The sequence below is a fragment of the Ostrinia furnacalis genome, unplaced genomic scaffold (assembly GCF_004193835.3).
Source record: "Ostrinia furnacalis isolate ACB-3 unplaced genomic scaffold, ASM419383v2 OfSCF0075, whole genome shotgun sequence".
Lineage (NCBI taxonomy): Eukaryota > Metazoa > Arthropoda > Insecta > Lepidoptera > Crambidae > Ostrinia > Ostrinia furnacalis.
In genome coordinates, this window is record NW_021130314.1 from 26,089 (window position 1) to 41,040 (window position 14,952).

Here is a 14,952-nt window from a genome sequence, read left to right on the forward strand (position 1 = left end):
TTCGCATTTTTTTTATGCAATCGAATCTGAAATGAGGAGATCCGTAAACGATCTAAAGTCGCATGGTGGCATAGTCCGATGTTTTAGCAAACTGAAGTGATAATGGGCAGGACACATAGTATACAGAAATGATGGCCGATGGGATACCACGTTTCTGGAGTAGAAGCTACGTGCCGGAAAGCTCAGTGTAGAACGTCCTCCCACAAGAAGGCGCAGGATGCAGGCCGCTACCAATCGGTCATTATGTAAATCATTGGGAGAGGCTTATGTTCAGTTGAAATGATTATGATGATGACAAAATACTAAGGATGTATAATAAAGTTTCAAAAAAATGTTTTTTCACGAATTATTTTGGAATCGTTGCATTTTTTCATAACAACAGATCATTGTTTTTGTTTTAATATGATTATTTTCTTAATTTAGAGCCAATTGTACATGAATATCATAAATTTTATTTCTATTTTTGATTAATATGTAACAAATTCTGATTCATATGGGCACAAAATATTTGAACGTCGATATCTTGAAAACTACTTTACAAAAACGAGTCCCTTATCCAAATATATGTTATTGGGTGTACCTATTTTCATATGAGTCTATGTTACAAACCTAAAATTGAATTTGAAATTTGTCCATATGAATCAGCCGAAGAATGCGATTTCGAAGAAGTGCCCAGGTGGGAATAGTCCCGTGTATCAATCTGGCGTGCCAATTTTGGCACAGCCTGTATTTCAAGTAGGCCTAGTTTAGCAATCCGCATAATTTTTACCATGTGTTTATTATTTACTTTATAGCTAACGTAAATTGTTCAGTTTATTGTGATTGTAATAAAGTAGGTGTAGGTCAAGTTGTTATTCCCATAAATGTTTATTTTTAATTTAATTTAAATAAATCAAGACAGAGAGTTAGCCTTATCATCCGCCCCTGGATTGATCTGCCTTCCTTAGGACCAAATTGACCCTCCTGGCTCAGAAGATGAATACTTATTAGGGCTATATTTCACCGGAATACCATGGCGGCGCAACCAGTCGCCGGCTACCAACAAAATGTATACAACTCTATAGAGAGTTACTCACCTGGTGTCCGTTTGGTTGCGCAAAGCTGTATACATTTTGTTGGTAGCGGCGACTGGTTGCGCCACCATGGTGTCCCGGTGAAATTATAGCCCTTACTAAAAGGAAGTAGCCGGCGTTCCGGCGTTTCTTCTCAGCACTTGCCATATGTTTGTCTCGAAGCGCTGGTATGGCCCAAAAGATAAGGAGACATGTAAAGTGCCCCATAAGGGCTACCTTTTCTTTTTTATTATTTACTATATTTTGACGTTCAAAAGTGCCACTTGTGGTCTAAACTGAATAAATATTTTTGATTTTGAAGATAAAATTAAATAATCTTAGTTTCCTTCCTTTTAATCTGAGATAGAGCGAAAACTTTCGTTTATGAGGATGTGGTACCGACTCTATAACTACGGGGGGTAGGTAGTAGAATCGATCACGAGTTAAACTTTTTTTGAATGACTTCGTTTGTTTCAGCCAAACGACGTCCACAGCTGGACAAAAGCCAAGGATTTCCATAACAACTGGTCCTGCACTGCCCGCATCCAGGCTCTTCCCGCGACCTTCACCAGATCGTATGTCCACCTAGTGGGGGTCATGCCCACTGACTTACTCGTACATCAACCGTCAGTGTTTGTATTCGTTGTTTGTCTTTCGTTTCAGCCAAATGACGTCCACTGCTGGACAAAATCTTCATTAAACGTTAATTATTTTTTATTGCTATTAATAATAATACGTAAAAGGAAATAGTTGATTTTATTGTCACTGTAGAAGGTTGCCTATGAAACTGTCGCATTAGTATTCCTATAATTCGATTTTGTTTTAAGTTAAAAATAAACTTTTACGATGAATTCTGTTTAGCATATCAAAATAAGGTGGTTTGTAAAGGCACTTTTTTTAGGAAAGGACAATGTTCGTTCTCCATACATTGTTCGCCTAAGAACCAACAATTTTGACATATTACTACCCGAAAGCGAAATAATACGATTCTGTGTGTAAGAACAATGATTCCTGATGGACACTTGCCATAAAATTAATGATTAAGAATATTAAATCACAGCGATTTTATAATATGTCGTTTATGACAACATGGCGTCTAATGTATTAAGTGAATGTATGAACACCGATTCGCGAAAAATGTTTTGTATTGTCGTCACGCCGAGTCGCAGCCAAATAGTATAAAATAATAGAACAAGTTTTAGAAATACAACTCGGCATTCCACTTTTATAATATGCCCACATATTGCACGTAAATAAACAACATGAATCGTAGGTTGTTTCCACCCTTGTCATCTGACACATGAAATAAACTCCTATTGTATTATAGATATCGAAGCCGAATCGTATATAATAATAGAATGGGTTTTGGAGATCACTCGGGGTTCCACTTTTATAAAATACCTACATATTACATAAAAATACCACGAATCATGAGTTTTCTTTTCACCATTTACATCTGACACGAGATAACAAACTCCTATCTCCATGACTACCATCGTAGTCTATGCCAAAGACTACAATATTTTAAGCAAGAAGTTTCAAACCTTAGCGGCTACGGTAACCCCTGGGCCACATACATCATGATAACATTCGGTCGACACCGGAACGAAGTCTTGCGATTATGCAAAAAAGCATCGTATTCTAGTGCGGCTATATCACGTTCAACCGGGGTTTTAATTCGACTAAAGTCCTGACTAAAGACTGGAAGAAAATACGCCGCATTGTATGAGCACTTCGTGTTCGTTAAAGCGGCTTCAGATCTAGAGCCCACATAGTTTTCTTTCCAATAATATCCGCAAGTAGCGCTGCATGATCTTTACAACAAAAACGGCAATAGTTATTAAGGTGCCAAAATTATATGATTACTTTGGCACGGTATTATACACGTTCGAAGATTTGTCATTTTCATTCATTTCTTCATCATCATCATCATTTCAGCCACAGGACGTCCACTACTGAACATAGGCCTCCCCCAATGACTTCCACATCGCACGGTTGGTAGCGGCCTGCATCCAGCGCCTTCCCGCTACCTTTATCAGGTCGTCGGTCCACCTTGTGGTGGGTTGACATTGCAGAATATGACTTTTGATAGGTTCATCATAGAATTCGGCGGGGATATCCTCACGGAGGAAGTTCGTAAAAGGGCGGAACAAGATCTTATAATAATGCAAGGCCGAAGCTGTAACGCGCGTGCTCCTACGTGTAATCCGGCGAGTATGCAATAAATAGTAATGTCTGGTAAATAGTGGTAATACGTATCGTTCGTTCGTTCGTTTCAGCCGAAAAGACGTCCACTGCTGGACAAAGGCCTCCCCCAAGGATTTCCACGAAGACCGATCCTGCACCGCTCGCATACAGGCACCTCCCGCGACCTTCACCAGATCGTCGGTCCACCTAGTGGGAGGCCTGCCCACGCTACGTCTTTCGGCTCGTGGTCGCCACTCAAGAACTTTCCTGCCCCAGCGGCCATCAGCTCTACGAGCTATGTGCCCCGCCCCGTCTATGTCTATATGCGCTACGATTACAGGGTATCATTTTGCATAGTCGCAAGACTTCACTCCGCTGCTGTCAAATCAATGTCGCATAATGTTATCGCAATGTGTGTGGCCCTTGGCCAAATCACAGAAGCCTATGCGAAGAAAGAGCACTTGAATGACAATGAAAATCAGGGTTACCATTTTATAAGATCTCCTCACTATTGAGGGTAACAAAGTAACATTAATAATCTAGCCATTAATTACATTTATTACCTATACGAGAAAGTAAAGCAACATGCGGTTTTATTTTAATTTGTAAAATATTTGTAACAGTTTGTTCCAAGTTTAGTTTTACAACAGTATTGCTGTTTCAGCTGTCACTGTGAAGCTTTGGGAAAATAAATAAATAGAAAAAATATTAACATAAATATTTATTTAAGTTTTTATGTTCATTATCATAATATGCCAATTTAAGTTACACTGTGTGACAGTCTTTGACACTAAACAAACTCTTCAGCTTAATAATACCTACCTACAGGGCGTTTCTATAGTTACTCTTGCTGATGAAACAAGAAGGGTTGATTCTACTACTGAAATACAACTACTTTTCTTACAGGACCAATATCAAATTCTCCAAAAAATTCACATCCTCGTGATGGTGATAATTTAGAAAGAAAGAAAGAAAGAAAAATTTTTATTTGGTCCAAAACAATTTATACAATTTTACAGTTCAAAGTATTTGAATTTCTATGGAGAGGTTTTTTTTTTATATTCGGTCTCTTGGGATAAGTTATTCCATTTGAGCAGTAGAATTAATCCTTTTTATTTGATCACATATAAAAATAACACAAGTGTGTGTGTTTAGGAAACCTTCTTCTTTGGTATGGTATCACTATGGAGTTATAATGTCGGCAACTCTGTATCACTGACTTGTAACTTTCAAACAGTATGAATAAAAAGGGCACCACATTGGTTTTCTTTCTGAAAAAAAGGCTTTCACTTTTAGTATAGTTCCAAAATACTGAACTGTCCTATCCATGACATTGACAGCGTGGCGCCACCGTCAATACCAGATCGCTGCTTCCGATTTTTGCCATGTTGGAAATATCATCTATATAGATGACCCACGCTGAACTGTCCCACCAAACTCAATGACAGGGGGGCGCTACCATCGTTCAACTATATGGTTTCCAACATGGCAAAAATCTGAACCAGCGATCCGGTATTGACGGTGGCGCCCCACTGTCAATGTCATCGACAGGACAGTCCAGTATTTTAGAACTATACTAACCCTTTAGCACTATTTCATTGAAATAAAAATACAATAAACGCACAGAAGACTGAAATTGAGTCAACTGACGTGACATTTATAATTTGTTGACATTATGACAGTTTGACAAGACTAGGGATTGCAAAAGTTTTAATTGAAAAAGTAAAATGACAATTTATTAAAACGATTCACAAGGATATAATCGATTAAAAATATTTATTAAATGTTCTGATACTTGCCTGTAGCGATTATCCAATCCTGGTCTCTACTGAAAAACTACTTCGTGGCAAGATTTTAATAAAATAATAAAATCTTTATCTTCTCTTTCACAATCTATAAAAGTTCATTGGTCTATTATTAATGTGCTATGAATGAGGGTTTTCGCGATTGAAAAATCCGCGAGATGGCAATACGTAGACGCGAGGTCCAAATGCTGCATGATTGGTGGATATCTGTCAATGTCATGTCAAAATTAACCAATCATGCAGCATTTGGACCTCACGTCTACGTATTGCCATCTGGCGGATTTTTCAATCGCGAAAACCCTCATTCGCATAGATNNNGTCCTAATTATTTTTATTTTATTTACGACCTTCGACCAGCTGGACACTTTAGATAGCTTCTTGTAATAGTGTCAATATCTTTTTAGCTTTTAACGCAAATCTAGTCTTCAAAGCAGTTTAATCGATTTATTTTATTTTCAAAATTGATATTTGATTGTCTATGATGGCCGCAGGAACATCACTATACATGGACTCCCAGCAATAAAGTACGGTAATGCCTCGTACAGATTTTATCGGCAAAAATTATGAAACTTGATAGGTTTTAGACCATGCCACGCACCAAAACGTCCGGAAGTTGTAACAGTATTATAGAATAAACGTTAAAAGACTTATTTATTTCATTTTTCAATGCTTAAGTGTCCATTAGAACGAAAGGGTGCTTAATGTATTAAAAAAAATAGAAAATAATTATGATGGGTTAATGTTTTTTGGCGGTTTTTTAGGCGGTTTCTGACAATGTCCTTTACTAACTAAATAAAAAACCCCGAAAGTGAGTTGTGAGTTTGAGCCCAGAGGTATTGATATTATGTTAATGCAATAACCGATTAAATAAATAAATGTTATGCGGGTAGTTGTAACGTTCTTTACCATATAAGTATTTTGTATAATATAGAGTCTAAGTATAAGTAGGTATATAAAGGTATTATGAATTGTAACTAACAACATAAACGTTAACAATGAAAACGTATTTTGCAACAACCGCACATCTTCTATTATTTGTCTCAGCCTGTCTCAGCAAATCATTGTAAGTACAGAATTTTAAGTTGAAACTAGTACTTACGACATTTTTACGCCGTCTCTCTTTCTTTAATGGTCTAAATATTTTTGGACATTCCCAAGTCGCAACCAAAACTTGGTAGTACCTGCCTTTAGACCTAACTACTGTTTTATTAAAATAAAATTTCTATTCACTGGTTTCCTTTCTACATATATTTATTTATACTAGCGGCCGCCCGCGACTTGGAACGCGTGGATCCCGTTTTACCCCCTTACTTAGTAGTTGAATTTTACAAAATCCCGTCTTAGTGAGCACCTACGTTCAAAAAGGAACTTGTGGTTTCTGAGATTTCATGATGTGTGAGTTGTGAGTCAATCAGTCAGTGACCTTTCGCTTTTATAGACATAGAGTAGAGCTTTTATAATTATAATAAATAGATGAAGGTATCAAGATATTTCTAAAAAACGTACAATATTCAATTATAGGTTACGCCAATCATCACCATCCAGACATGTTGGCGGCTGTTGTACCAGTCGGTAAGTCGATTCGATTCCCAGCTAAAGCTAAAGTCGTATTCTCATTTTCTTTGGCCATATTACACTTGGAGACGTGTCGTGCAGGGGAAGGTTGAGGGCACAAGAGCGCGCGGCAGGTCGCCCGTGCGCTGGACTGACCAAGTCAAAACCACACTCAATGGTCCACTCCACGAGTGCACAAGAAAGGCTGCAGTGCGGGAGGAATGACGACGGATTGTGAGGCTTGCCACCGGACCTGGTGTGACGACCACTACCACTCTAGCAAAAGTGTAGCGACGAAGAATAAGAGAATATAATAGCCAAACTGGGCGTGGCACATAGCTAGTAGAACTGATGGCCGTTGGGGCAGAAAAGTTCTCGAGTGGCACCACTAGCCGAACGACGTAGTGTGTACTATTTATTATTATTATTTATTAAATATTAAACTGTCTCCCCAACTCGTTTGACCAGCGTGGGGAGTGAAGCCCAAATCCTCTATTTGCCTCTGGTAAATTAGAGAGGGACATGCTTTTACAGTGGAGGCTAAAGGTCATAGCTTATCAACTCTGAAAGGGATTAACACCGTATCGCCTTTCGCGAGCTGTCATTTGGATTAGGGTGCGGATAAGTGTGCGTTGCAGTATGGAGTCTCATACAAATAATACTGACCGCCTGTATTTGATACGGTTACGATCCCTTTCCGGGTTGAAAGTGACTTGATGATGATTAAATATATATTTTCTTTAACAGAGAGGATGTACATGCAGAAGGTGGAAGCTGAAGACATCTACTTTGAGACGAGAGAAAATCAAGACAGGGATGACGACGACTGAAATATCCTTCTACTAATAATAAGTAAAGTAATTGTGATAGTTTGTAAGGATAGATGGATAGAATCCCAGCATTCTTGTTCTGAATGGAACATGATACAAGCTGAGTAGGAGCCATTTTGGTTCAATAAATTACTCGTATGTATATTATTTAAATTGTGTAAAACGTATTATGTTTGAACCAAATAGGTAAACTATTTTTCTTTCTTTTTTCTTTCAAAAACAACTTATCGGATTTTGGTTTTTCAAACTTCATAAAATAGATTTTAAACCTATTTATGCCCGTTTTCACCATCAATCCCTAATTTTTAAGTGACCCCTATGGTAACACATAACGATTACGAGGGGTTCCGACGACCTCATAAAGGTAGCAGGAAGGCGCTGCATGCAGGCCGCTACCAACCGGTCAGGAAATCATTGGGAAAGGCTATGTTCAGCAGTGGACGTCCTATGGCTGAAATGATGATGATGATGATGATGAAAAGCCTATTACTTATGACTTTTGATCAATCGATTAGACATCTAAATCATTAGTGTCCAAACAGCAGTTAGTGTCCCAGTGGTCTGTTTAGAAATGCGGTCACGAGGTACTCTGCCAAATATTGGTTCAGTTAATGTTTAACTGCAGTGTTGTGAAGTGCTACAAAGTGTTACAGGAATAAGGTGATGTAGAACTTTCTTTTATATTATTAACAGTGGAAACCAGGTAATCTTATTGGCTAATTTGACCCCAGTAATCCCCCATATCACTCTTGATGGCACATAAGTAACTATCTAATTTGAAGTTCAAATAGCATCATACATTTTTTCTATGCAGAACAAGGCAGGTATTTGACAGGGATTGGGCTATCAACATGAGATACAGTGTTAAACACATAAAAAAATAATAAGCTAAAGGTCTCTAGCTAACTGCTTCCACACAAACGATAGCCACAGTCTTGGCTACATTTTATATGAAAAAGTTTTGGGTAGGATCCTATTTTTCAATGACTGTTTTTTTGTAGGTTTACGAATGCTCCATAGTTCAGTGGTCAGAGTAAAATTTTAAAGCAAGTTTTCGTGGCATCCCACCTGAAGCATTTTTCAATTTCTAAATAAATACCTACTCGTTCGTACTCTAAGGCTGGGTTGCACCATCTTACTTTAACTTTGACAAACTTAAAAAATATGTCAAACTCCATACAAAAAGCACCGGTTATCGTTATAGTTATGGTCAAAGATAAGTCAGCCTAAGATGTTTTTATAATGGTATGTCATTGCTCGTACTTTGATCACAAGTTTTAGCCTCGTAAGACCGAAGTGCAAACTTTGTCGAGTTATAACGTAACACCGAATATAAGCTTTTAGAGATTTTCTTTTGTATTCACATTTTTAGGGACTCTTTACGGGGTTATTTGTAAAACACTAGTAGGTACTAGACCGAAACCAACAACAATAAGTACTTATTTGTTCTACGAGTTTTAACTTAACTCAATAGTATATTAGGGCTGAGTTGCACCACCTTTTTAAGTTTCCGTAGCCAAATGGCAAAAAACGGAACCCTTATAGATTCGTCATGTCTGTCTGTCCGTCCGTATGTCACAGCCATTTTTTTCCGAAACTATAAGAGCTATACTGTTTAAACTTGGTAAGTAGATGTATTCTGTGAACCGCATTAAGATTTTGATGCAAAAATAAAAAAAAATAAAAAAATATTGGGGGCTCGCCACTGAAACTCAAAAATTTTTTTTTCGTAAAACACATACGTGTGGGGTATCTATGGATAGGTCTTCAAAAATGATATCGAGGTTTCTAAAATACTTTTTTTCTTTCTAAACCGAATAGTTTGCGTCACAGACGCTTCCAAAGTGGAAAAATGTTGGTCCCCCCCCCCCCTCTAACTTCTAAAATAAGAAAATGAAAAATCTAAAAAAAACATTATGATGTACATTACTATAAAAACTACCAACGAAAATTGTTTTGAACGATATCTAGTAAGTAGTTTTTTTTAATACCTCGTAAATCGTAAACCGCTTATTACCGCGTAATCTTTCATACTAATAACTTAAATAAAAAATAATAATTTTAATTTCATAAATCAATGGTACGGAACCCTCGGTGCGCGAGTCCGACTCGCATTTGGCCGGTTTTTTTAACCGTAAAAATAACAATGACCAGAGCCCCGATTACGGTAACTTTTAACGTCAACAATCCAGACACGCTTCTCGATTCTGCAATACGATTGGTCAAAACAGCTGACGTACGCTGTTGAACGACCAATCGTATCGCAGAATCGAGAAGCGTGTCTGGATTGTTGACGTTAAAAGTTACCGTAATCGGGGCTCAGTGCTTTTTATGGAGTTTGACAGATATTTGACGTTTGTCAAAGTTAAAGTAAGATGGTGGAACTCAGCCAAGGAGTTTTAACATAACTCTACCTGCCTATTGTATGAACTTTACCTGCTGAATAGGTCTAGTTCATAACTTAGTGCTGGAAGATAAGTAGGTATGGGAGCGGCACGGGAGGGGAAAGATTGAGTTTTTTTTTTTTAATGGCAACCAAACCTCTCTGGGAGGTTTATTTCTGCCAATGTCGAGTGAAAAATAATTGACATAGTTATCAATAGAACGTGGGTGTTTCAGTTCTATTGATTTTTCATGGATTCCGTGGAGTTAAGTATGCCCGTAAGCAGGTTTCGAGACGCCACCGGGTCCAAAGCGGGTTGTTCATACGACAACCCATTCGACACTCGATGCGCGCTCAAATTCGAATTATTTCAATTTTTTTATAATTTATCACTTCACTGCACTTTAGAACACAAAATAACACCAAATTTGTACACTAAAGTCCATTAAATAATAAATTGAAACCATTAAAACAGATCGACCATGCTTCCCGTTCAACTACCCTCCACGGAATTTTGAGTATTATTATGACGTGACTGAGCATAAAAATCTGAAGATTTGGAAGTGTCGCTAACGTTTTAAACAAGCGTAAACGTAAAAAACCAGCCTCCCATGCCAAATCAAATCAAATAAATTTATTTGCTTAAAACATGGTGATATACATAAATGTAGATAGATATTAACAATGATATTATAGAACTAAATATCATTGGATATTAATAATAACTGTGCTCATGTTTTACCTTACTATAAATGGCATGCAAATATTTACAATTTAATAATAATATTAATGATGAAGATTAATTATTAATGTCAAAAAAATTACAATTTCCAATTAAAATTATGATGTCAAAAATAATTAGTCAAAATTTCTTATTACAATGTCTCATACTAAGAAAGTCCTTTACCCTATAAAAATTCATGTCACTTAGCCATATTATAAGCGACCTTTTGAATCTTGCATTTGGTAGGTTTTTGATATGGTTCGGGATACAATAAATTGTATATCTTAACACACATGGCATCACACTGATCAAGATAATGTTTAAGTTTTGGTAAGCTATCATATACTAGATGACTAGGGTCTCTAACATTGAAGTTTACAACATCTTTTCGCTTTTTGAATAAATTAATATTACTTCCCACAAACAAAGCTACCTCAAGGATGTACAGACAAGGTAGGTGCCGCTCCCATACCTCAGGCACTTAGTTAAGGGCTAAACCTATAGTAATTACGAATTTGAATTGTTACTTATAATAGGACTACATAAATAGAATATTTTCTGTCGTCACAAGAATTATAGATACGTTCGTTTCTGCCGCTAGATGGAGCTAGACGTTCATCTGAAGAGAGAAGGCGACGAATCCTGGGGCTTCCGCCTCGTTGGGGGCAAAGACTCCAAGATGCCCCTCACGGTGGTCAAGGTATGTACAATGAAGGTCCCGAGTTCGATTCCCGAGCGTAGCCTATAAGATACTAAGCGGGCGCCCGCGACTTCGTACGCGTGGACCCCGTTTTACCTCTATAAGGGTTGAATTTTGCAAAATCCCGTCTTAGTGAGCACCTACGTTCTAAAAGGAACCCCCATGCAAAATTTGAGACTTCTAGCCCTTGTAGTTTCTGAGATTTCGTGATGAGTGAGTCAGTCAGTGACCTTTCGCTTTTAAGATAGATAGTGAGGCGAGGTATTGCTTTTTGGGACGTGTATATTCGCTGGTGTATACAAGGTGGACCGACGCCCTCATAGGCACTGGATGCAGGCCGCTACAAACCGGACGATGTGGAAGTCATTCGGGTAGGCCTATGTTCAGCAGTGGACGTCCTGTGGCTGAAATGATGATGATGATGAAGCCTACATCCAGCGCCTTCCAACTACCTCCATTGTCGTTGCGGGTCCAATGACAGTTTAACTTTCCCCCGGGACAAACTTGGCCTTCACTGGTTGGGTTATTGGCGGTCAAGCTGTAGATCCTGGCTACACAGGAGTTGCAGGTGGTAACGAGAGGTGCGAATATCCCGTACCTCCATCGTCGGTTCGTTCGTTCGTTCGTTTCAGCCAAATGACGTCCACTGCTGGACAAAGGCCTCGTCCAAGGTTTTCCACAATGCACGGTCCTGCGCTGCCCGCATCCAGGCTCTTCCCGCGACCTTTACCAGATCGTCAGTCCACCTAGTAGGAGGCCTGCCCACGCTACGTCTTCCAGCCCGTGGTCGCCACTCGAGAACTTTTCTGCCCCAACGGCCATCGTCTCTACGAGCTATGTGCCATCGTCGGTTCACCTTGTGTAGTATATTGCCACTTCGGAATATTCGCCCTGTATACGAAGTAGATCGAAATCGATTATTTAACAGTATGTCGGCCATTGCACAAGATCAATAGGAGCGCTGCCAATCTATTCGTGCCGTGTCAATGTCAGCATTGGCAGTTATTGATTTCGCTCTTGGATCGATACGCAATTCGTCAGCGAAAACAACAATGCTGTTCTATACTAGCTTTATGTATTTAAAAAGTGTCAAAAGCTTGTCTCCTAAATATTTATAAAAGCGAAAGGTCACTGATTGACTCACTCACTCTACATCACGAAATTCCAGAAAATACAAGTGCTAAGAGTCTGAAATTTTGCATGGACTTCCTTTTAGAACGTAGATGCTCAATAAGACGGGATTTTGCAAAATTCAACCCCTAAGGGGGTAAAATGGGATCCACGCGTACGAAGTCGCGGGTGGCCGCTAGTGTATTATAAAAAGTTTATGGGTCATGGGTTCGATTCCCACCTTAAAGGTAGCCTTTCGAACTAAGCGTCATAGACGCAGCGTCTTTAGCTTTGGTCTTGTGCCACCAACGCCGCGTCACTAACTAGCTTCGAAAGGCTACCTTTAGATTATACTTAGATTTTTGAATATGTTGTACTAATTCCACTCTCTTCCTCCAGGTGGCACCAGATTCGCCGGCGTCGCGCGCGGGCCTCCAAAATGGCGACGTACTGTGTCACGTGACCGGCACAGACGCTTCTGAAATGTCGCACGACAGCGCGAAGCAGTTCGTGGCTGAAGCAAGGGACACTTTGGAGCTTGGTGTTAAGCGGTAATGACAAATCTGATGTAGAATTAAGGTCATAGCACACTTATCAACTCGGAAAGGGATCAATACGGATCAAAAGTATGCCTTTCGCCGCGCTATCAACCGCGAGGTAAGGCGTTTACGTTACGGTGCGGATAAGTGCGGGTCAGTATGGAGTTTCATACAAAGAATACTGACCGCTTCGAGTTGATACGGTTACGATCCCTTTCCGGGTTGATAGGTGTGCTTCGTACCTACTTGATGAGCTATAGCACACATGCTATTTTAGCACCGACGATCGGCGATTTTGCGACTATATCGATGCAGCATCGCGGTATTGGAATCGCAGGTTTTAGCAACTGCTGTCGCTACTTCGATCTTCCGAAAAGCGACTTTAAGGTCATAGCAGACTTATCAACTCGGAAAGGGATCAACACCGTATCACCTTTCGCGAGCATGTCATCGTCTTTCGCGCGTTGTCAACTGCGCGATAAGAGTAGGCGTACACCGTTGATTTTTAGTTGGCCGATAGTTGTGCCCGATTTTAATTTGTATGAAGAATCGGCCAAATCGAATCGGCGTAGTGTGCGCACTCCCATACATACCCATACTGATCAACTGCCCGACTAAACTATCGGCCGACGAAAAATCAACGGTGTGCGCCTACTATAAGTGTACGTTGCAGTATGGTGTTTCATGCAAAGAATACTGTCCGCCTCGAGGTAATAAGAATAAGATAGAGGTTACGATCCTTTTCCGGGTTGATAAGTGTGCTAAGTCCTTAAATTGGGCCAATAATAAATGTAACCTTCACAGTTTTGTCTATCTTTAACATAATTATTTTAAGCATTGATTACCGATTTCATACATTTGAGTCATACACAGTGTTGCCAGTCGGGTCTAGTCAGAAATTACCAGAAATATAAAAAGATCATCTAAATACGAAAAGTGACCAGTCGTATAAAAACGTTTCATGGATTTGCGTTTTATTATCGAAAAACATTCGCTAAAACTCATTTTTCTTAACAAATAATAAATCAAATTCAAGTTTAAATGCACTTTATGACATAATTTTTAAATTGTCACTATTAATATTTTTTACTGAACAACCTGTAAAGTTAATTCTACAATTTCTGAAAAATCACCTAAAAGTAACCTTTTCATTAGTGTAACCTAAAAGTAACCACAGCAGTTCAAAAGTAACCAAAAAGGTTACAAAAGTAACCTTCTGGCAACACTGGTCATACATAACTTGAATTACTGATGGTCAGGTAGGATTATTTTTAGCTCAGCAACGATGCCAGTATTTCTTTTTTAGATATGTCAAAATTGACAGATCAATCATGGCTGCCAATTTATAGAGGGAGCTACTGTCTATGTGATTACTTAAAAAACGGTAGTACGTTGTTTTGCCAAATTAAATTAGCCTTTAAAGGTCAGTATTTATAAATAATCTTTATTAGGTGAGGGTTTTTTTTACTCATTTGCGATTTGGTTTGGTAAAGCGACAGTTTGAGTTTTAAAAACGAATTTTGGTTGGTCGCAATGAAGTTTTTCTTGGTCTATAAAAATAAGTGAGCGTACTTTTTTTGTGTTTGTGTGTGATTTAAAATGAGTTCAGAGGATATACCCAAAGTGTCGTTGTTAGCGATTGTGATCACACGATATAGACATGATTATAGTGTATGATTTTCATTCTTTTTGGGATTTATTGCATGACTTTTGCCCGTGGCTTCAACCGTATTTTGGTCTCGAAATGACTTGTGAGCGCGTGTTTCCCTTTTAAATCTGGGAAAACCATTTATTTTCACAAACTTTCACATTAATATTAGTAGAATAATCATAGTAACACAGTGTATGCGAGTTTTTATCTTTTAGTAAATGCGAGTTTGAATGTACGCTAGCGCCACCTAGCGTTGTGTACGAAGAATTTTTAACATATCCGCGCATACGCATTTGTATGTAGATAACTCTTTCAAAGCTTTAATGATGACTACCTACCTACATTTTAATTTTTCTTAGTAATTTTGTTCTTGACCTTGACCCAATAAATTAATGTATTCTAATTATATTTTATTTA

General features: G+C 38.6%; 1 protein-coding gene across 1 annotated transcript in view; it reads left to right on the forward strand.

Annotated features, from left to right (window-relative positions):
- Positions 1-7,993: 7,993 nt before the first annotated feature.
- LOC114350359 (titin) overlaps positions 7,994-14,952 on the forward strand; it is a 37,461-nt gene continuing 30,502 nt past the window's right edge. The window contains exons 1-3 of the mRNA XM_028301139.1: positions 7,994-8,088; positions 11,137-11,235; positions 12,745-12,896. Of these exons, the coding sequence (XP_028156940.1) occupies positions 11,137-11,235; positions 12,745-12,896 (251 nt within the window). The 5' untranslated portion in view covers positions 7,994-8,088. The remainder of the gene's footprint in view (positions 8,089-11,136; positions 11,236-12,744; positions 12,897-14,952) is intronic.